Source organism: Struthio camelus, chromosome 4 (assembly GCF_040807025.1).
Source record: "Struthio camelus isolate bStrCam1 chromosome 4, bStrCam1.hap1, whole genome shotgun sequence".
Taxonomy (NCBI): domain Eukaryota; kingdom Metazoa; phylum Chordata; class Aves; order Struthioniformes; family Struthionidae; genus Struthio; species Struthio camelus.
This window is the reverse complement of record NC_090945.1, coordinates 20,318,004-20,337,764: the sequence shown is the minus strand read 5'-3', so window position 1 is coordinate 20,337,764 and position 19,761 is coordinate 20,318,004. Positions and strand designations below refer to the sequence as shown.

The 19,761-nt window shown below is 41.0% G+C and overlaps 2 protein-coding genes and 1 long non-coding RNA gene across 4 annotated transcripts in view; 2 read left to right on the top strand and 1 right to left on the bottom strand.

Moving 5' to 3' along the window:
- Positions 1–215: 215 nt before the first annotated feature.
- On the top strand, positions 216–3,737 carry RPL7L1 (ribosomal protein L7 like 1). The gene is made up of 7 exons (XM_068941712.1): positions 216–328; positions 449–557; positions 1,344–1,507; positions 1,690–1,827; positions 2,091–2,200; positions 2,419–2,631; positions 2,934–3,737. The coding sequence occupies exons 1-6, from the start codon at positions 315–317 to the stop codon at positions 2,625–2,627; spliced, it is 744 nt and encodes a 247-aa protein (XP_068797813.1). The 5' UTR covers positions 216–314; the 3' UTR covers positions 2,628–2,631; positions 2,934–3,737.
- A 142-nt stretch (positions 3,738–3,879) lies between these two features.
- Positions 3,880–6,885, bottom strand: MAD2L1 (mitotic arrest deficient 2 like 1). Its single transcript, XM_068941713.1, has 5 exons — positions 6,685–6,885; positions 6,375–6,521; positions 6,143–6,263; positions 5,515–5,618; positions 3,880–4,735 (listed from the first exon to the last, which is right to left on the bottom strand). The coding sequence occupies exons 1-5, from the start codon at positions 6,758–6,760 to the stop codon at positions 4,563–4,565; spliced, it is 621 nt and encodes a 206-aa protein (XP_068797814.1). The 5' UTR covers positions 6,761–6,885; the 3' UTR covers positions 3,880–4,562.
- Positions 6,886–6,959: 74 nt separating this feature from the next.
- The window catches only part of LOC138067148 (uncharacterized), a 137,151-nt gene continuing 124,349 nt past the window's right edge, over positions 6,960–19,761 (top strand). Inside the window, exons 1-2 of one of the 2 annotated variants that reach the window (XR_011140855.1) lie at positions 6,960–7,156; positions 7,675–7,746. This is a non-coding gene — a long non-coding RNA (uncharacterized lncRNA). The remainder of the gene's footprint in view (positions 7,157–7,674; positions 7,747–19,761) is intronic. The other variant, XR_011140856.1, reaches the window with a different exon arrangement.

Below are 19,761 nucleotides of genomic sequence, written 5' to 3'. Positions count from 1 at the left end.
GTCAGTTTGGTTTGCCCGAGAAGTTACTTCTGAACCCAAGGTCTCTAGATGATCCCCCTTTGAGGGCACCTGCGGGCTGAGGACGCTGCGCCTCACGCCCAGGGAGACCCTGCCCGGTAATTCTCGGCCTGAGGAGGAGCCCCGCAGCCCCGCCGAGCCTCCTGCCCGGCCGCACGGCGCCGGGGCCGGGGCCGGGGCCGTGACGCGCTGCCCGCGGCGGCCGCGCGGCGGCGACGGCCGTTGCCTTGGCCGTTGCCGGGGGCGGGGCCGGGGAGTGGCGGCGCGGCGCGGCGCGAGCAGCTGGCGGCGGCAAGATGGCGGAGGCCGAGTGAGTGGCGCGGGGCGGCGCGGGGCATCCGGCGCCATCCGCGGCCGGGGGTGCGGGGAGGCGGTGGCGGCGGTGGCGGTGGCGGTGGCGGGGGGTCTAACGGGCTTCTCGTGCGGCCAGGCCGAGGCGGAGGATCCCGCTGGTGCCGGAGAACCTGCTGAAGAAGCGGAAGGCCTACCAGGCGCTGAAGGCCACGCAGGCCAAGCAGGCGCTCCTCAGCAAGCGCAAGGTACGGCGGCGGGGGCCGGCAGCGGCCTGCGAGGGCATCGCGTGCCAAAACCTGCTGCTTTTGTTTGTCGCGGGCTTGTGTGCGTGTCCTTGAGTAGCGCGGCTTGCGGGCTGTATTTCCATGGGGGGAGCGGAAGCACAAGGGGTAACGTGAAGTAGCCAGCTTTTGAGGGGAAAAATGACCCTAATGCTGACAGCGCGATCGCGTCTGCCTGGTTTGAAAGCTTAAGCTCTCTGCGTGGGTGGCTTGTGAGGTGAAACTGAATCAAGGATGCATAACGTTAGGTAGCTTAGTTGTAAAATGCCCTGATAATTTAGTTGCTTCTGTATCTAAAGTGTTAATGGATAACTGCTGTGCACATTGAATTTTTCCTCATGCAGAAAGCGGTATGATTTAGGAAGATGGCAAATACTTGTTTCTGAGCTGAGCGTAAGCATTCAAAGTGCAATGAATCCTGTGGCTGTTTCTCCTGTGCCTACAAATGTTCTAGGTCTTGCTCTATGTTTTATCCTAACTTATTTCTTGGGTTCTGGGGAAAACTTCTATTGGTTCACGGTTTATGCATTAGAGCTAACTGCTTAAAGTTTGGAATTTGATCCGATTATAGTCCATCGGTTCTGTCCCTCTTGGCCTTATATTTTCAAAATTATTTTCTTATTATTGCCTCCAAACTGGAAGAGCATAGTTCAGGTTCTGAATTTAATTTGACCTTTGAGATGTAAACTTATAAGATGCAGAGGTGGTAATGTTGGGAAAGGTGTTCATTTCTTACCGTTCTATCTTTAGCACCAGAAAGGGAAACAAATCCAGTTTAAACGTCTTGAGACTTTTGTTCGAGATTCATGGCGCAAACACCGAGACGAAGTCCGGCTGAGGCGCATGAAACAGAGACCTGGGCAGGTGGCTGTACCTCAGGAGCACAAACTAGCCTTTGTCGTACGAATTGTAGAGTAAGAAACTTTTGTTATCTTTTTTTGTTATCTTTTATTGTTACTGCGATTTGTAACTGTCATGCTATTTCTAAGTAAAGAAAGTGTGATCAGTGTGGACATGTCTTCTTATAGGTAATTTGAGGCTGTTTTCTTGCTATACTAGAGAAAGAGAGTTACTGATAACATTTTTTCTGTTTCAGGATTAAGGGAGTGAGTCTGAAGGTACGAAGAGTGATTGAGTTGCTTCGGTTGAGAAAGATTTTCAGTGGAACGTTTGTTAAACTGACTCCGTTATCTCTAAAGATGCTGCGGATTGTGGAACCTTATGTGGCATGGGGGTGAGTGCTGTTCTGATGCTTTAATAGTAAATAGTGTGTAAATACAGCTTTTTGACTTTTCCTTATGGTATCACAATGTCATCAAATCCATACCTGGCTTTCCAGGGAAGGTCCTAGCCTTGGCAACTTAAGATCTAAAACTTGTACTTGTTCCTTGTCATCATTCGAAACATACAATGGTTACTTTCCCACTCTGATAAAAAGATGAGGGACTTCCTGCTGCCTCATCTCTGTCATTATCAAAATCTCATTTTTTTTTACAGGTACCCTAACCTGAAGTCTGTACGAGAGCTCATTCTGAAACGGGGTCAAGCCAAGATTAACAAGAAGAGGGTTCCTCTGACAGACAATATGTTGATAGAGGAACATTTAGGTGAGGAGGAAGATGAGAAAAATAAAGTGAATCAAGGAAAGAGGGGAATATTGAGGGTTTGCAATCTGATGCGAGAGGGAAGGGAGGAGGAAGAAAAATGTTACAGGATAGGCATGTATGTGGAGGACTGAGGATTCTGGGGTGGTGTGCTGAAAGATACCACAATTAAGCATCCCTTTTGTGTGTGTGGCTTTTTTACAATTGTTTTTTACCTGCAGGAGACTGTGGTATTATTTGCCTGGAAGATCTTATTCATGAAATCTACTCAGCTGGGAAATATTTTCAAAAAGTCACAGACTTTCTGTGGCCGTTCCATCTGTCAGTGGCTCGCCATGCTGCACATAATAAAGTGGGTTTCCTCAAGGAAATGGGCAAACCTGGCTGCAGAGGTGAAGGAATCAACCAGCTTATACGTCAGCTGAACTGATGAGGTGAGGAACACCTGTAGGGTAACTTCTAAATCTTACCCTTTATCTGGTTTCCTAAGAGTAGCTCTACTGCCATCGGAGATGAGAAGGACTCCTTTGTTTTTGATTCTTCCTTGTACAAAAGTGACTGTCCAAGGCAGAGGAAACTTAAGTACTTGTAGGGAAATGAGAATGGCTGTCAATGTGAAGATTGTGGGGCCTGTCAGGCGTTGGCAAATACTACTGGACTTCTTAAAGGCCTGACTTAAGGGAGGCTGTTTTAAATTGACTGTTAAACTTTTTTTTTTTGGTCTCGTGTTCTGCAGGGTCTTTGTGAAAACTTTAGGATTTATGAGCTGTTCCTTGTCAAATGTAGTTTTCATGGACATCTGGCTCTGTGCTATGAAATATTACAACCCTCTCCTGACTGTTGCTGGCTTTTTACTAAAGTGTGTTATGGTGGCCTATGTTGAGGAAGAAGAAAAGGTGCATTTGGTGCAACAAAGAGGTGACTTGAACTTTCTGGAGCAAGCCCATTTCTGTGTGTCAACAAAACACATTTTTTAGATGCTTTACTACAGTTTTGTATCCGCCACCTCCTGCCCCTAACTTTGGCAACAAGCATGGGTTGTCATGTATTGTTTTAAACTTCTTTGGCAGTTTATTTGCATTGTTACTGCTTTGATCCAGTTCTCCTTAAGTGCTTGAAACTGCACTTGCTGATGAAGTGCACTTCTCAGGTATACGCAGGTATTACAGTCACCTGCTTACAATTATTTTCTCTTCCTGTCAGCAAAATAGTACTCGCTGTATTCCTCAGTTACTGCAGCACAAGCACTGGTGGGGAAAAATATAACAGCATTTCTGGAAGTACATGAATCATACTTATTTTAGAAGCCATGATTCTGTGCTGTTAACTTAGCCCAACCTGAAAGACATCCTTTAGTATGTCAAGACTGCTGGAGATCAACTGTTCTCCAGTAGGAAAGCCCATCAACTCTACAGCCATGTTATAGAATATATAAGATCAGTGATTTTTAAATAAATTTAAAAAAACTTTTGAAAGACTCTTACGTTGTATGACTTATGACCTGGGCCAATAAATGCAACTCTCTAGGTTCTGGAACAATGCCATCTGTTGTTATAAACTATTTATACTTTAAATGAGTTTGCTGCTATAAAAGTGAATATTAAGAAGTACCTACTATGATCTGGAGTATATAGACCATCTAACATATGGAGCAACAAACTTTGAAATAAAGAACACTTGAAAACTGGCACAACTTTATTCTGTAAAGACACAAATACGAACATAGATATTTGACAGACACTGAAGAAATAGGTACACACCAATCTGGAACAAGATCCTCAAAAACTACATAGTCGAGAAGAGTCATTAATATACATGACTTTGCACATTTGATTTTTCTGATAAACAGCTGCTTTCAATGGTTAGGAGGTACAAGTAACTTTTATACATAGAATTTTTCTGTTGATTAGTTTTAGGATTGTTTATAGTAACAACAACCTAGACTTTTACCATGAAAAGCTGGTATGCTAAGAGCAGGGTTTTTAAATACCAAAAGAGAGACTTGAAGAGTGCTAATGGAACTCTATATTTTAATCTTAAGATCCTGTAACTTAAGCTCTTAAGACCGTTCCAGCAACTGATCCTGCCTTTAGGCAGCGTCTCTAGCTGATTCAGCATAGCCTAACACACCATTGACTGTTAAGCATAAGTAGTTTCTAACGATAGTTAAATCCTGTATATACCTCCTGAAAAGGATGACGGTTTAGACTAGTGTGACATCACAGTATCTGTAATCATAGAAGAATGCTTTGTCTTCTTTCTGTATTACACTTAGTCTCAGCCACAGTAACAGGATTCTGTTGATTACTTAGTTTGTTCACAGTGCAGCTCCACAAGACAGGATACCGATGACAAAAAGTACATCTTAAGGAAATGAATCCTTCTTGTAAGCTACCATACTATTCACTTTGTGGATTGTGGTAGTGAAGGAGCGAAGACGAACCTCTTCTGAATTGGCTATGAACTGTGGCCCTGACTCTTCCCACTTTTCTGGCACTGCCAAGTCTTTATCTGTGTAAATCAGCAAGTCAAAGGCACCTATAAGCAGAGGGGAAAAGTTAATAGTAAAACATGCGTAAAACTCAGCTTGTTTGAAGATTAAGTGCCTCTTCTAGAAGATGAGACTTTAGTAGAAGTTTAAGGTATTACGGTGATGCTAGTTATGTGAAGGAAGCATGTTTAAAAATGGAAAGTCCTGGCTACAATCAGATTAGTAGACAGTTTTCTATTTAAACAAAGGTTTGAATTTAACATCTCTTCAAAAAAAAATACTGGGTTAAAGCAGCTGAGTTCTTCATAGTAGTTGCTTCAGATAGATTCTGTGCTTTGTGTTCATAAAAGTCTATTCACAGCTGTTGTCATACAGAATTATATAGAGTACCAAGTATACTTGCTGGTTTCATTAAGCCAGTTAAACCACCTTGAGTTCTGTCGTTTTGACAAAAGAAGTTTTATAAGTGTTTCAGGGCAGAACGTACCACTAGTCCCTTCAAATGAAGTTGCTTTAAGTTCTTCAATGAGAACAGCATTTACCTTAATGATTTTTACTGTTTGTTGTAGAATAAGCAGTACGGAATAATTCTTTAAGATGAAATACTTGATTTGACATACCTTTTCAGTTTTATGCACAGTTGCAGGAGATGTGATCTGTTTAACAAACTTCAATCTCATGTCAGATATGGTACAGTGTGTGACATTTCATGTCATAATAAAAAAAACTAAGAAGGTAAACAAAAAGGTTTTCTAAAATAGAAAAGTTGTGCAGGTTTTTTCTGCAAGAAGTGCTTGATTTCTGTAGTGAAGTCAGGAATACTCACAGGCAGTTTCCAACAAAGGCAGGAAAGTTACTGTAGCAGTTATTTGTCTGATAACAGATCGAATTTCATCCTGAATAGCTTTCTGAGATTTTTCTCGGGGTACACTAGAAGAAGAAAAAAAGCTTTGTTAGGGAAGGAGTCTTCTGCCACACTAGCAGCTTTCATTAAATACAGTGTTATATTATGCTGCCATTGGTTTGTTTGCTATATGGCTAGCTTTGCGTAGCAAGGACATTCATTTCCGTCTTAGGTAAACAGGCTTAGAAAATTCTGTGAAGCTTCACAGTACTTGTAAGGAAAGCCAGATGCTGTTATCTTCAGTGTGGAGTGAATGAGAAAGTATTTTGGCAGAACAATAGGAAAGCAAAACTAGCTCTCTAAGGGCATGCAATTTTATGTTTTGTTGAAGATTAAAAAAAAAATCACATTTTTTATCTGATACTGTTTTTACAGCACACAAGGATTATGTATGCTGCAGTACTACAACAACTGCTTTAGAGAGGAACAAAAGGAATAGCAGCAGGCTAGGTAATAGGTTTGAAGAGAAATCTTCCCTACTCATATTGGGAAGGGCAATCTTGGTTGCACTGTGTTTCCAGAGCAGGCGCAGAGGAACACGGGTACTCACCTCTCATCCTTTGCAGCTTTATCACACTCTATGTCAAACTGCCACCTCTCAAGAACCTCGTTGTTTTCGATACTTGAGATTACCACCACCAGCCGTTGCACAATGCACTTGTACAACCACTCTGAAAGAAGCCACAGCAGTTACTCACAGCATGAGCAAGAGGATAGGCAGAAATCCAGCAAGGAGGCCTGAGCAGCCTTTTGCCCCGGCACCCCCCGCCCTCCACCAGCACCTTTCATCTGCTCCACCACGTTGTTGAGGTAGTTCTTCAGCTCGGGGTCGGTGGTGACCAGGAGGGTGAGCCCGTACTTCTGGACGCGGGTGAAGGTCTCGGGCGGGTAGATGCCCCGCTGGTAGAGGATGCTGTTGATCCCGTAGGCTGCAACACACGGCGGGAGGTCGGGGCAGGGTGAGGCAGGGGGTGGGGGGGGAAGAGGGGGAACGGGGCCAGGCCGCCCCGACCGCCATGGCGGCCCGAAGGCCGGCGGGGAGCAGCCCCCTGCGCCCCCCCGCACGCCCGCGCCCCCCCCGCAGCCGCTTACAGAAGAACTCGGCGACGATCTCGGCGCTGCCCCGCAGGGTGATGCCCTGCTGCTCCCGGCCGAGCTGCTTGGCCATCGCGGCCCCGGGCCCAACCGCCTCCTCCCCGCCGCCCGGTTTGAAATCAAGCCCCGCCCTTGCCCCAACGCCTCTTCCTCTGTCGTCAGCCCGCTCTGGCGCACGCGCGCTAGCCAGGCCGCGCCGGCCCCGCCCCTCCGCGCACGTGCGCCGGCCGTTGGGCTGCCGTTGGCGCTAGTGGGCGTGCGCGCGGCGGGGCGGGGCGGGCAGCCGTTAGGGGGTGGGCGGCTCGCGCCGCGTTCGGGGCCGGTTGTGAGGTGGTTGGGCGGCTGCATCTGCCTTCGCCTCTGGGAGCGGGGGTACGTGCGCCGCCTGCCTGGCCAGAGCGCGTCTCTTGGTGGGGAAGCGGGGTTGCTTTTCCGTGACCAGCCGAATGAAAACGGTGATTGGGCGCAGGTGGGGCAGCTACCTGGGGGGGAGGGGGGGAAAAAAAAAAGTTAAATGTGCCTTTGCCACGGGTGTGTGGGCTGAGGGAGGCACAGCCTGCGGGCGGAGCGTGGCTTTTCACAGAAGCGTGCTTGGAAGTTCAGTGTCAAGAATTCAGGTGCGTTTGCCTGTATGAAGGCACTTTTGAACACAGAAACGATATTCTGTTCTGCGATTCTCGCCGGTAAACCAAGCTGTAGCGTGAATGAAGTGAAGCAGGTATCTAATTGCTTCTGGACGATTTTTATGCAAGCGTTGTCAGAAGACAGGCAGGAAGAACCTAAGTAAGGGGAACAAAAAAAGGCGATTTCTCTGTAAGTCCATAGGATAATGGGAAACGCACAAAGTAAGCACTTAAAAATAAGCACTTAGAAAGATAGGGGACCCACAAAGTCATCTCTCTGGACATACAACCCCCCCCCCCCCCATCAGACTATCTCGTAGGGAAATTGCCAGTTAGTCAAAGCACTTAAATCCTGTTATTACAGGGACAGCAAGGAAGAAAACCCTGCAGCTAGTCGTGATTATCGCAGGGAGGAAACACTGCCACAGGTTAACAGGTAAGAGAGACGAAGTGAAACAGCAAGTACATCTTAAGTGTTGGGATATTTAAATAGTATCTCGAAGAGAAGAAGCCATAGTTTACTGGGATAATAGCTAGGTGGCCAGTAATGAGCCAACTGATACATCAACAGCCAAGGAAGCACTAAGTGAAAGGTGAATGCATATGTTAGGCACAGAAGAGCTGCAAATAAAATGCTTCCCTGAATTTTATTTTTCTGAAATGTCTGAAAAGAATACATGTCATTATGTACAACATACCTATTTTAGATGCCCTTGTTAGCCTTGAAAGAATCTAATCAGAGCAGCCTTAAAATAAAATGACAAAAGTAAAGGTAAAATATTTTAAACACAGAATAAAAACTGTATGATCATTACACAGTGCAGTGGCCAACTGCTAAAAGAGTGACTTGATAATGAGATTGCTTATTTTGCTGTAGTAAAATGCTTCTCAAAAAAACTAAATCAGCAAAGAATTTTTGTTGGAACTAAATTTTGCACTACGAAGTACCATTTGCTTCAAGGTTCATGCTGCTGAGATTAAAGCAAATAGTATGGTCTGGAAACCATGTGTTGAACTTCTGAAAGTGTCTAAATAATCTTGTAGTTATCCTAGAGAACTTTATAATGGGTCATGATCACTGATGATTGTGTTATGCATTAGTTTTCTGAAAAAAATGTTTTCTGATTGAGTGTGGTATACTTCAAATTCTATGTTATGAAAGCACTGTTAATCTTGAAACTGGATTGCTGTGAATATCAGCTATTTTCTTTTAAACCTTTAAGTGCTATCATGCTTTTCTTCCTCTGTCCCAAAATGGTATCAGGACTGTTGTTTTCCCACGTGGCTTTTCATCTGTTTTGTTTTCTCTGAGGGTTTTGGAGGGCTGCTCATTTTTTTGAAAAAAAGGGCTTGAAAGTGCTGTTGCATGAGGCCAGGCAAGTGTATTAGAGCTTATGATCATGATTTACACATTTATCCTTCAGCTGGTTTAAAACAGTTAAAATGGAAGAAAAAGAAAAAAACAAATGCCTCTGGAAGCAAAATTCAGCTAAGTATAGCTCTAGTAGATTCCTAAGAGTCTTCCGGAGCAATAATGAATTCATTTACCACAGATTCATTTCACTGTATTTCAGCTGGATGGTTTGAAGATCTGTTGTTGATACGACTGTCCTGATATGTTTGTCAACAGCAGACTTAAATTGCATCTTACGTATTTCTCTCAACATTCGTTTGGGAGGTAATGAGAGACAGGAGTGATCCCTGATACCTCTGTTAAAGTTCTAAGCTGCATTCGGTGAACCTGGCACGTGATATTTCACAGTGTTTTGCAACGCTTCTTTATTCCTGATTCTCTATTTCTCTATTGCAGTTTACAGTGGCTTGCATCTCGTGATGTGCTCCCCTACCCCCAAAAGCCCCTTTGCTTTGTGCAGTTCGCATTTCTCTGTCTCTTTAGAGGAATGCATTCCCCTTTTACAGTACTTGTCACTGTTTTGCTTTAAATTTCTCCTATATACGGAAATGTAATCTAATGATAAAAACTATGTGTGTTTAATACTGCTGAATTTCTTTTGTAATGCAAAGATCCTAACATTTCTCTTTGTTTTTTAGCAGGTATTATTTTTCAGTGGCCAATTCATTAGTTCTGAAAAGTGCAATCTTTTTAGTCCATGAAGTAGCATCTTTCTTTTTCTTACTCCTTGTGTTTCTTTTGTTAGAATGTTCTTCTTCACATTTTTTTTCTTTCTCGTGTCATCCAGATGTTCCTGTCCTTTCCCCCCCTCACCCCAATAATTCACTTGCATGAAGGTTTAGTTATTTGACAGTGTGTGTTTGTTGTTTTTCCTTCAAGTTCTCCCATTATCTCATCTTTGTTTCCCCATTACAAGTCCCAAGCTTCACAACACCTGACTTCATTTTCTTCACTTTGTTTAGGTCACTGTCACTCAGCTTTTCTGCCAGGTCAAGCCAATATCCCCTAATAGAGGCACTCCAGGAGCTTGCACTCATCTGTCATGTAATTAGATCTGCAGCCATCACTTGACCATAGCCCGATGGCCCCATCAGAGCACTGTTGTATGATGGGGACCCATGTACATAAAGTCCTTTTGTCATGTTACTGAATGGGCATGCTCCGTGCAATGATTATGCCTATAGGATGTGTTTAGGGCATGTCCAGCTACATGACGAATGGCAGGCTATGGGGCTCTAAAGGAGAGCAGCAGGGAGACTGCTGTGGGTTAGTGAATGATTTGTGTGGCTGACAGCCTGCTTCCTGACCAGCTCTGAGGGACTCTCAGGAATGAAGATGACAAGCTGAGTTATATGTTTTGGCACATCATGAGTTGGCTATCCTTGCTTTAATTATCTCACGCTGAAATCTTAATTTTCATAAGGAATGTGAAGTCCCAGTTGTATTGAATTTAGTTCTCTTATGATTCTTCAGTCATTACTCTCCTTCTCAATTACAGCTTCATGTTCTGACAGATTTTTTTTGTTTTTAATTCATGTTGTGGAAGGAAACGTCCCCTGTTTAGCTTGGCTTTTTTGTAACACTTAACAATTGCTTTCCCATGGCAATTGTCAATGAATCTGTTACCGTCCAAATCACTGGTACTGCTTCACTTTTTTCAAGGTAACTGAGGTCATGCTCCCATAGTCGTTTGGTGATAAAGCTTTGAGTTGTTGAGATGTGTGTTTCTTTCTTTTTTTTTTTTTTTTTAAACCTCAGGATAACAGTGACAGGCCCCTCCTTTCAGTGTAGTAAAACAGACTGTAAAATGAAAGTTTTCTTTGCTACGAAAGTCATCTTATCACATTAACGAGGTGCCATGTTAAGCCTCAGTAAATTCAGTTTTTCCTGAGCAGAGAAAGGAGGTTTTACCCTGGCTAAGAGAGCCCTAGTGCTTATCCTTTTCTAGTAGATCTCAATCTCTTTAGAGCCATTTCTTCCTGCACTTGAAGGAGGAGATCCTTTACTTAGGAGCCCATAGAAATAGCTCACCCTTTTGCCTTCTTCCCTCCTATTTTTTCTGTGTCCCTTTGATTCTCCTTAGGGTTTTAGAGTGCTGCCCATTGCTGTAGTTGGCAGCTCTCAAAATTCATGGCAGGTGTTGAGCTCCTTCTTGTTCTGTAGGTTAGACTTTTTGCTCCCTTCCTTCCTCAGCCCAGCTTGCAGTATTTGTTGGTCACATGCCCAATGCTGTCTTTTCCCCTCAGTGAGCTGAGACAGTTCTCAGTCGACTGAGCTTCCATTTTCTTGGTGAAATTGCTGTTTGGTTCTTTGTGCTGTAGGAGGGAGTGTTTGTTTGGGTGGTTCCCAGGAGAAGCTTTTCTTGGACACAGGGTAGGCCACCAGTACAGCCAAACACCACCACTATTCCCATATGTACAAGATATTTTTAAATCTTCTAAATCTTTAAATCACTTCTGCCATGTGTGAGATTTTTTGCTCCCTTCCATTGTGTCTTCACAGCTTTCATCCAGGATTTCTTTGGTGATTTATTGTTATCTGGAATTAACTGTAAAATTAATGTAAAACACTGCACTTTTTGACAGGCATTTTATTACCAGGCTCATTTTGTTTCCATTCTTTTTTTTTTATTTTATTTTGTTTTGTTGATCAGGTTTGTTTTTAATGACTGTCTTTGTAGCATTAAACTTTACAGGATAAGTACAGGTGCTTTGCTATCAACTGTCACAATAACTATAGCATTTTTTGTCAAGCTCTTTATTTTTAAAGCATAAGCCATGAGATATTAATATAAGTAACAATACTGTATTCCTTCACCAACAGTTTTACATCTGTATAGCTGAACTATGTCATCAAAAATAAGTATGATAATGGGAGTAATGAGGGAGTAAGAAGGAGCTTTAATTAACCAGAGAGATTTGTTTCTGTCAGACAGACTCTGTTATCTTCCTTCTATGATGTTTTTTCAGTACTGAAGGGGTGGTGCGACTGGGGAAGATTGTATTGAATGTTAAATATTCATTAAAAAGAAATTGACTTTGCAATGAGTCAGTATGTGCTAATATGCGGCACTAGAACCTCAAATATGATGAACAGACTTCTCGAAGGAACTGCCTCGTTTTGGTTTTGAACGCTGTATAACACATTTTAAAATTACTTTTCACTTTAAATGTTACTTGCAGTACTGAGTGTGTTTTGAAATTAGACTTATTCAATGGACTACTTATTTTTCTCCTAGAAAAAAAAAATTATTTCTTCATTTAAGCCAGTGTAATAACACCACTTAGCTTGAAAGGAGCTACAACTAGGTGCTGGCCTTCCTATAGAATGAAAAGAAATTTCTGTGTATTTTGAGACTTTTAAAAGCTACTTCTATGGAATGACGTTCAACTCTTTCTCTTTTTTTTTTTTTTTTTAAATGAGGACCTGACATTTTTCTGAAGTATACTTAGAAAATATGTTTAAGATTTTTGTGATGGCTTTACCGCTAAACTACCAGGAGATGGCATCACGTACATACGTTATCTGCATTCTCTTGAGTTTTGTTTTGAACTACATCAAGCTCATTTTATTGTTATCTCCTTTAGACAAGTTTTAGAGGCATTTCTTTTGCTAGTTTTTAAAACACTGTTCCAGAATGAAGGAATAACTTGAAATAAGAAAATAAAAACCATGCTGAGGGAAATCGACTGTATTTAGTTTTTTAAGGGATTGATGTTCTTTTTTCCTACCCATCACCCTGCAAAGTAAAGATGAATTTCCTTCTTTTTTATCCTCAATTAAATATTCTTAATAGTGTAAATTGCCAGTCTAAGAGATGTAAAAAGTGTAGACATGAGGATATTTTTGTCTATGCAAATTCATTTCACTTGGTAACACATGTAGTGTGCTGCTTTGTGCACCTTTAATACCTACAGTGAGAGCTTCTTCCACAATGTATCAGTCTTGTTCTGGAAGCCAAATGTTAGGACAGATGTATAGCTCACTGACAAGCCTTTAAGACACCAGCAAGGTGGTGTTTATCGTTTTAAATATATATACCCACACTTTATAAACATAACCAATGCTTTGTTTTGTACTTCTGCTAAAAGATTTCTGTCATTGACTGTGTTGAAAAATGGGCCATATTTGTGACAAAATGCAAGTTTCATCTTTTGCCCATTAAGGCATTTAGTGAGGGTGCAGCTACATCAGTTATGTCAGAATGCCTACAGAGTCACTGCAAATTTATTCAGAATTTAGCATGGGGTCTTTGTGTGCATCATTTATTTCTGGATTAGTTTGTGCAATTTATGGAATATGAACCCTACAAAAGAAACGTGCCACTTTTGTTTAAATAATATTTCTTTCAACGCTCCTCTGTATTTTAGCGAAAACAAGTTTCTGCTGTAGTAAAGGGGGTACTATTTGTGTTTGAAATCATACCATAGACTAACAATGCCCAAATGGCTCTGAAAGGGGTTCCTTGGACAAACCATGGACAAAAGATGCCCAATTTTGATTTTTACCTATTTGGTGGTACAGTAAAACCATCCCAAATGATAAACAAAATTAGAGTGGTTATGCATTTTTTCCTGCGTTTAGATCCCCAGACAAATTAGCTGCCCTGTTGTCAGAGTGAAGGTCATTACTGAAAATGGGTATGCACAATTTTCAAAAACTTAAGAAAACAGGAAAGAATGATGTTTAAGTAAGATGTCTATTCCTGTATTGAAAGAGAAATTGTTTAGAGAATATAATTTATTTCAAAAAAAAAGTCTCTTTTCACGTGTTTTGAGAGAGCTATGCATAACTTCCTTCAAAAACAGAAAGAACAAATGACCATGAATGTGTTATGACAGTGAGAGGAGCTAAGATTTTTTTGAACTACCCAGGCTTGACGAGACTATACCCTGAGCCGTTACTCTCCATCTCTCCCTGTCCCTCTCAATGCAGTTTGCTACCTTGGGAAGCCTGCTCCTATAGCACAGAGACAAATGCCTGACTTCTGAACTTTCTGTGATGTCTCCATCAGAACTTTTCTGCTCTGCTGGTTAATAACATGATCAATCTATGAGTAACGTGCAATATTATGTCAGAAATGCCTTCATCTGAAAATTTGAGCAATGCTCTTTTGCTGACATGGATAGCTTGAAAATAAGTAAGGGTGATGTCTTTGCACAAGTACAGCGTTGGGCTAGATGGTTAGGTACCTTATGGGGAATATCACAAACAAAATCAAGCTTATGCACCTAACTCCTTTAACTATAGAGAGGCTCATGTCTCTGCCAATTCATTATATAGATCAGTGGAAGGGAAATGTCCTCTCTTTGATTTTTTCTAAATGACACTCGGCAAGTAATAAATAAGTACTCAGCTCTATTCTTGGAGTTTAGCCATTGGTCCATTTTTGGTCAGGCTTCTACAGAAGAAGCCAAGGAAGACTATTTGCCCTTTAAAAAAGACAAATCACTTAAAGACAGTCAGTGGGACCATTTGCAAAGTGGCTAGAAAAACAAATGAAAAAAGAATTTGTTAAAGCAGTTTGATTAAAATCACTTCATTGTCTAAATCATTAATGGGCCTGGAAGGACATGCTACTCACTGTTTGTTGTGTAAGTCAGTACTGGCAAAATTTTTAGGAGAAAAAATAAAGAAGATTGAAACAATCTTGAAATGCTAACAATCTTCATGCTAGTTATCTGCATCTCCTGCACAGTAGACGGCCTCCTCCAAGCCTTGTGATCTGACTTTGCTATGAGCATAAATATGGAAACCAGATGGCTTTGTAATGTGAGTAGCAGTTTGATGCTAATTGTTCCTTACAGTCTCTCTTCCCTGAAATCTGGTTTGAGTGAACACATGGCATTATTGCTCAAGGTGAGCTATTCCTTGGGTATGATCTGACAACGTTGGTGGGCAAGTCCAGCCAAGGGTAGCTGTTTACTCTCAGGTTCAGGCCACTCTTGCTACTGAAGAAAATTCATTGAGCTACGACAAAGTTGTATGTCATTTGTGTTAGCTGAGTGATTTGCCACATCTTTGATCTGATAGTTTCTTTAAGTCTTTAAAGATGTTAAAGAAGATGTCAAGGCACAAGGACTTACTTACTTATAATGAAGCAGCAACCTAGGCAATGATTAAAGATTGACCTGACTTCTGTGTTGTTAAAGAGAACAAAAACAGTTATCATAAATATAAATAAATATTTTCATAAAATGCAATGTTAGGGTTACTGCAGTTGTTGCAGAAACGCAGCATAATCTGTAAAATAGGAAAGGTTATGCAGACTGCGGACTGTTTGCTTGGTGAGAGGAAATCATTGGGTAATTAGTGATTAACCTGTTATGTTAAGGAGTAGTGTCACTGCTTTATTGTGCTGCTTGTTTAAGCTACCTGTTGTCCCAGGATTTCTCTTTTGCTACACAGCCTTTGCAGGGACTGTGCAGTGTGCCTGTATGGTGCTTAGCAAGGTGAGGCTGTGCCTTGTAGCTGCTGCAGTTGGGAGTCAGCACTCCTCTGTCCCATTTCCATCCGTGCTAGGGACTTGATCTGAACTTAGGCTCATCAGTTTAAGTCCTTTGTTGGAACTTAGATCTAAAAACTCTGCAGGCTTAGGTACTGCAGCACATGGCTTGTAGATACCTTGCTTGCTGCCGTCCTTCTATTTAAAAGAGCAGAAGGAGCCTTTTTGTTTTTTTATGTAGTGGAGAGGTGACAGTAATGGTGCCCACACTTTTTTAATGCTGTAGTATGCAAACAGTCTAGCATGGAGAAGGCTGAGGTTCAGTAACATTTTCTTCCAGAAGAGATTCAAACCCTCATTTCCGATGCCCAAAGAAGTGTTCCAGTCATCAGGCTTTAGACCATTTTGGCTGGGGAAAAGGTATCAACACCATCTGTTGAAACTGTGCCACAGACATAAAGGGATTTAAAAATTAATTTGGAGACAAAAGGGAAAAGAGCGAGATTGAGTTTTCAATGGTCAGACCTGGTAAAGAAAATCCAGCACTGCAGTCCAGCTCCCAAGTTATTTTGTATTTCACATACTTTATTTTCTATATAATTTCACTTTGCGTAAGCTTTTTAGTAACAGTAAAATCCGAGCTTACTGAAATGTCCTGCTCTGATTTAAACTTGTCAGAAAACCTCCTTTAATTTTTCTTTTTAATGGCTGATATGTTTATGTGACATTTTTCTATAGCCCTTCATGTTAAAAAAACTAGATTATATTAGCGGGAAGCAATAAAGTCATGCTGCCTTAGTGATCGTATTAGATACATGTTCTGTAACAAGAAACATCACCTGTTGTTATTAGTTAAATCATTTCCTAAAACGCTGCAAAGATGACCTCCATAGGGCTGCCTTCTTCACTATTAAGCAAGAACCTGGAGTTAGGAAGCATGGGATTTACTTTCACATTCTCACTTGCCCCTGATTTGCTGTGTCGTGTTACCTCTTTTTTTACCCTGATCCCATTCTTCAGTTTCACCTTGTTCAAGATGTGGCTGCATCAGTCATTGTACCGTAAATAACGTAAGATTATAAAAGATTGGGCCCTGCTCATCAGTCACCTTTGCTCGAGACAGTTGTTTTGGTATGTGTACTTAGTGGAAGCCGAACTTACAGCTGCTGAGCGCAACTAGAACTGCAAAATGATTTGCTTTGAATTGGAGAAATAACGGATGAGAATCCACTGGCTGCATGGTGTTTTGAAACTTCTTAAAGATTTAGGTGAGCTGTTTAGGTGCTAGTAAAAGACCTCATTTCCTGGGATGATGAATTGTGATTAAACACGATTTGCTCAAATGTTGTTACTTCAGAGCTCGTAAAAATCAACTGCAACTACTTGACTAGATACAGAGCAGCTCTTCTCAGAGCTGGTATGACAAGGGGGTAACTCGTGTGCGTATGCAGATGACAACGGTTGCCTTTGCAGAGCTTCTAAGAAGGCTATAACACTTTTCACCTTCACAGTTCAATTACTGGTGTGATTTTAAAAGGATTTTGGAAAATTTGATTAAGCTCTAATTTAGAAAAGGTTCTTGACCCATGTATTAATGAATAATGGTCACAGGTTGGCCCAGATTTGGATAAAAGCAAACATATACTGGCCTGAAACACAATATTCACCTATGTACTACTACCTTAACTTTTCTTTATACAGTTATCCCTATTGTATAGATAGCTCTTGGTATTCCTTTAAACAGGTAATATCATTTTGGATTCTTGTTACTTCTTTTTTAATATTAATTTAACCAGCATTTCATCCCTATTCAACTCTGTCATGATCCTTTTAATTCCTCCTTTTCCTGGTTATAGCCCTATTCTCATTCTCAGTGACTGAGGAGGAAGACATAGTCTGGGATGTAATATTAGAACTGTATGTCTGTGTTATTTCCACTTGCGATTTGTAGTGTGGAGTTGTCTCTATCTTTCACAATTAAGGTTAGCTTTTATGGAGCCAGTCTTGTCTTGCATTTGGTGAATTGCTGTTACTTATTTGTATACTTGAGGAATTGGTTTGAGAATGAATTCTCCCGTATTTAGTTAACTGGATTATTAAGTGGAACGCTAGAAACCATGCTTATGTTGGCCCTCTATAACTGGACTAATTTCTGTGAACAATACAATTGTTCCCAGAAAAAAAAAAATTCCCTCCTCATCAAATCCCCATTCTGTTTGACACACGGATTGTTCATTCTCTGGGAATCTAAACATCATTTTTAGTGATTTATGGACTGCTGTTGCTAATATTTCCATGACCCTGGTGAAAATGAGTGTTTTTTCCATAGTGGCCAATTTTTGTGTTTTAAACAAGCAAAATGTCAATTAAACTAGAAAAGGTCTAAATCATGTATAAACTAAAATTGGCAACAGCTTACTGGCAGATATTATAAATCATTCCAAATTTGTCTATAGATGAGGAAAATGAAAAACAAAGTTTGAATAATACAAGGAACCTTGAAAGGTATAAATGTTGCACGGTGTGTGGCAGTGAAACAGCGGCAGGTGAATCAAGTTCAAAGTATTCCTCAGTTATATTTAATATGTTGTATGTTGTTTACATTATTCTATGTCAGATATTTTATTTTATATATGTACTTTTTCTGATGGATTTCATGTCCTTTTTCTGTGATGCTTGTTGCAGGTATTAGAAGCGAAAAAGTTACACATGAAATTCAACATCCACTTATTCATAACACATGTTATTCTAGCACTTTGAAGGAGATACAGAGCTTTACTGGACAGTTGTATCTCTAGGGAGGAAGCCTCAGAATCCTAGTAAATCAGTTGTGTCTTTTTTACTTTTTAGTCTCTTTTCTATGAACTTTGCAGTTTCTTTCTTTGGGTGTCGTGCACCATGGACATCCTATGGACTTTGGGCACAAGGGCTTTGGAATGAAGAAATTTCCTTTGTCTCTTGGCAGAATTAAGTAAAGAGTTCACAGGCTTAGCCGTCTTCTACACACTGTAGAAAGACTTTGGAGTCTCTTCATTTTCTCATAGAATTTGGCAGAGCAGGGGAAACCTCAGGGATCTGCAGAAAAGTGAAGCCTGCCAGACGCATCTGTTTTACTTGTTTCTTCAGGCTGAGGCTCAGTGACCTCTTCTCCATCAGTGACAGCACCCAGTGATGGAAAGGTCAGCAGTAAAGTTTGGCACCTTTGTAAAGTGCCAAACTTTGTAAAGTGAAGACATCCTAGGTTATTTCTGTCTAAGAAAACAGAACGCCAGACAGAGCACCTCACCAAGGCGACGCTCTGAAATGAACTTGCAGGTGTCCCAGCAGTGGCAAGAATCCTGGCTGGTTTTACAGGGCAGTGTGTGACTGCATGTCTGATAGCTGGGTACTGGAGTAGATCATCTTGTATCTCCAAGTCTCTTCTTTCTCTTGAACCCTTGGGTAAATAAACATAGCAAATACAAGATCACGTATGATGATTAAGGAGCTAAAGCCTTCAGCCCTAGTCGTGACATGACAAAACCCCATTGGAATACCTTCAGGAATGATGGGTAATATCCCATTTCTCCCCGTGGGAACGTTCAGCAAGGCAAGCTCAGCTAAACAATGAAAACACTATAGTTACACCATGTTTACATTCATGTAAACGAGAGCAGGCTTTGGCACAATACCTATGAAACCAGATGTCTCTCTGTAACTCACAAGAAGCAACAAATATCATAGAGGATATTTGTAGCATGATCCTTCTCTTACTTTAATAAGTTGTCCAAACTGAATGCTTTAGTAAATATATTTATTTTTCAGTATATTATTCTGGTGCTCATATCATTCCTGTTTACAAAGAACTTAAATAGCAGCTTTTTCTCAGTAAACCAGCCTACTGCATCAGCTTGCTTATTTACAGTAAATGCTGTAAAAGCTGCATAATGTGTTTCCTGCAGAGAACAGATATTTGTCCCTTTCATTTTCAGCTGGTCTCAATGTATTTTATCATAGAGAACATCAGCTCATTGGTAAATATGTTTGTCTATTAATGCTGAGGAGAGGGAACAGGAACAGAGGCATTCAGACAGGAAGACCTCCAAACTTAGTTTTTATTAATGGAGAATGCAGTCTTATGGAATAAGTGTTCAGACTGGAACATCTCTCTCCATAGTGCATGTTAATGAAATTACCTTACTTACACAAGGGTAATAGTCCAGTTATTTGATTTTTCGTTAATTATAGTTCTGTTTTTAAATTCATTTTTTAAAATATTTTGGTGCAGTGCAAGCGCTTTGTGAAAAATCATTGTTTCATGAGCCATTCAGAGTGATAGGCCATATTGAATGTACTCTGACTCTTGATTCTTCCTGTATACAAGCAGGCTACAGCTTTCGTTTGGTTACTGTATAGGTCTTGAATGCCAGCTTGCTAAAGTTAAATGTTTTTTTCGACCATATTTTCATGAAATTAGCACTTTCAAAGTGACAATTTTACGGAAGAATGTTTTTATGTATTTTCCCAAAATTACGAAAATTCACATCCACTGGGCATTTATTTGCACATTGCAACATGATAGGTGGCACTGCGTGTCATTTTCATTAAGGCAC

Excerpts from the sequence above, each read along its gene's own strand:
- RPL7L1 (XM_068941712.1), top strand. Across the intron at positions 558-1,343 it reads CGCTCCTCAGCAAGCGCAAG|CACCAGAAAGGGAAACAAAT; the intron begins GTACGGCGGCGG and ends TTCTATCTTTAG. Across the intron at positions 1,508-1,689 it reads TTTGTCGTACGAATTGTAGA|GATTAAGGGAGTGAGTCTGA; the intron begins GTAAGAAACTTT and ends TTTCTGTTTCAG.
- MAD2L1 (XM_068941713.1), bottom strand. The coding sequence starts at position 6,760 with ATGGCCAAGCAGCTCGGCCGGGAGCAGCAGGGCATCACCCTGCGGGGC. Across the intron at positions 6,522-6,684 it reads GATCGTCGCCGAGTTCTTCT|CCTACGGGATCAACAGCATC; the intron begins GTAAGCGGCTGC and ends CGTGTGTTGCAG. Across the intron at positions 6,264-6,374 it reads CGTGGTGGAGCAGATGAAAG|AGTGGTTGTACAAGTGCATT; the intron begins GTGCTGGTGGAG and ends GGCTTCTTTCAG.